The following is a 302-nucleotide window of genomic DNA, read 5'->3' as shown; positions in this document are numbered from 1 at the left end:
ACCCCATATAACCCCATAAATCCCATATAACCCCATATAACCCCATATATCCCATATCCCCCCATACCTGGTCCGTACACCAGTACCATCCCGCAGTTGCCCCTAATCCCAGTAACATCCCTGGCCATGGCAGGTCGCCCCCTGGGGGTCGCAGCAGTTTTAGGGCCTGGTCCCTTATGGGGCAGCGACGGGTTGTGGGGGGCAGAGACAGCGGGAAGCGATGGAATAGGGCCGGGACCCCACCAACGGCCCTAAGAGCTGTGGGATATATGGGATATATGGGGTTATATGGGATATATGGG

At 56.3% G+C, this 302-nt stretch overlaps 1 protein-coding gene across 1 annotated transcript in view; it reads right to left on the bottom strand.

Annotated features, from left to right (window-relative positions):
• The window catches only part of LOC107307253 (sodium/glucose cotransporter 2-like), a 19,775-nt gene that overhangs the window by 9,298 nt on the left and 10,175 nt on the right, over window positions 1-302 (bottom strand). The window contains exon 6 of the mRNA XM_015850745.2: window positions 68-258. Coding sequence (XP_015706231.1) covers window positions 68-258 — 191 coding nt within the window. The remainder of the gene's footprint in view (window positions 1-67; window positions 259-302) is intronic.

This window comes from Coturnix japonica, unplaced genomic scaffold (assembly GCF_001577835.2).
Source record: "Coturnix japonica isolate 7356 unplaced genomic scaffold, Coturnix japonica 2.1 chrUnrandom522, whole genome shotgun sequence".
NCBI classification, from domain to species: Eukaryota; Metazoa; Chordata; class Aves; order Galliformes; family Phasianidae; genus Coturnix; species Coturnix japonica.
The sequence above is the reverse complement of the archived record's forward strand: the minus strand, read 5'-3'. Positions and strand labels throughout refer to the sequence as shown.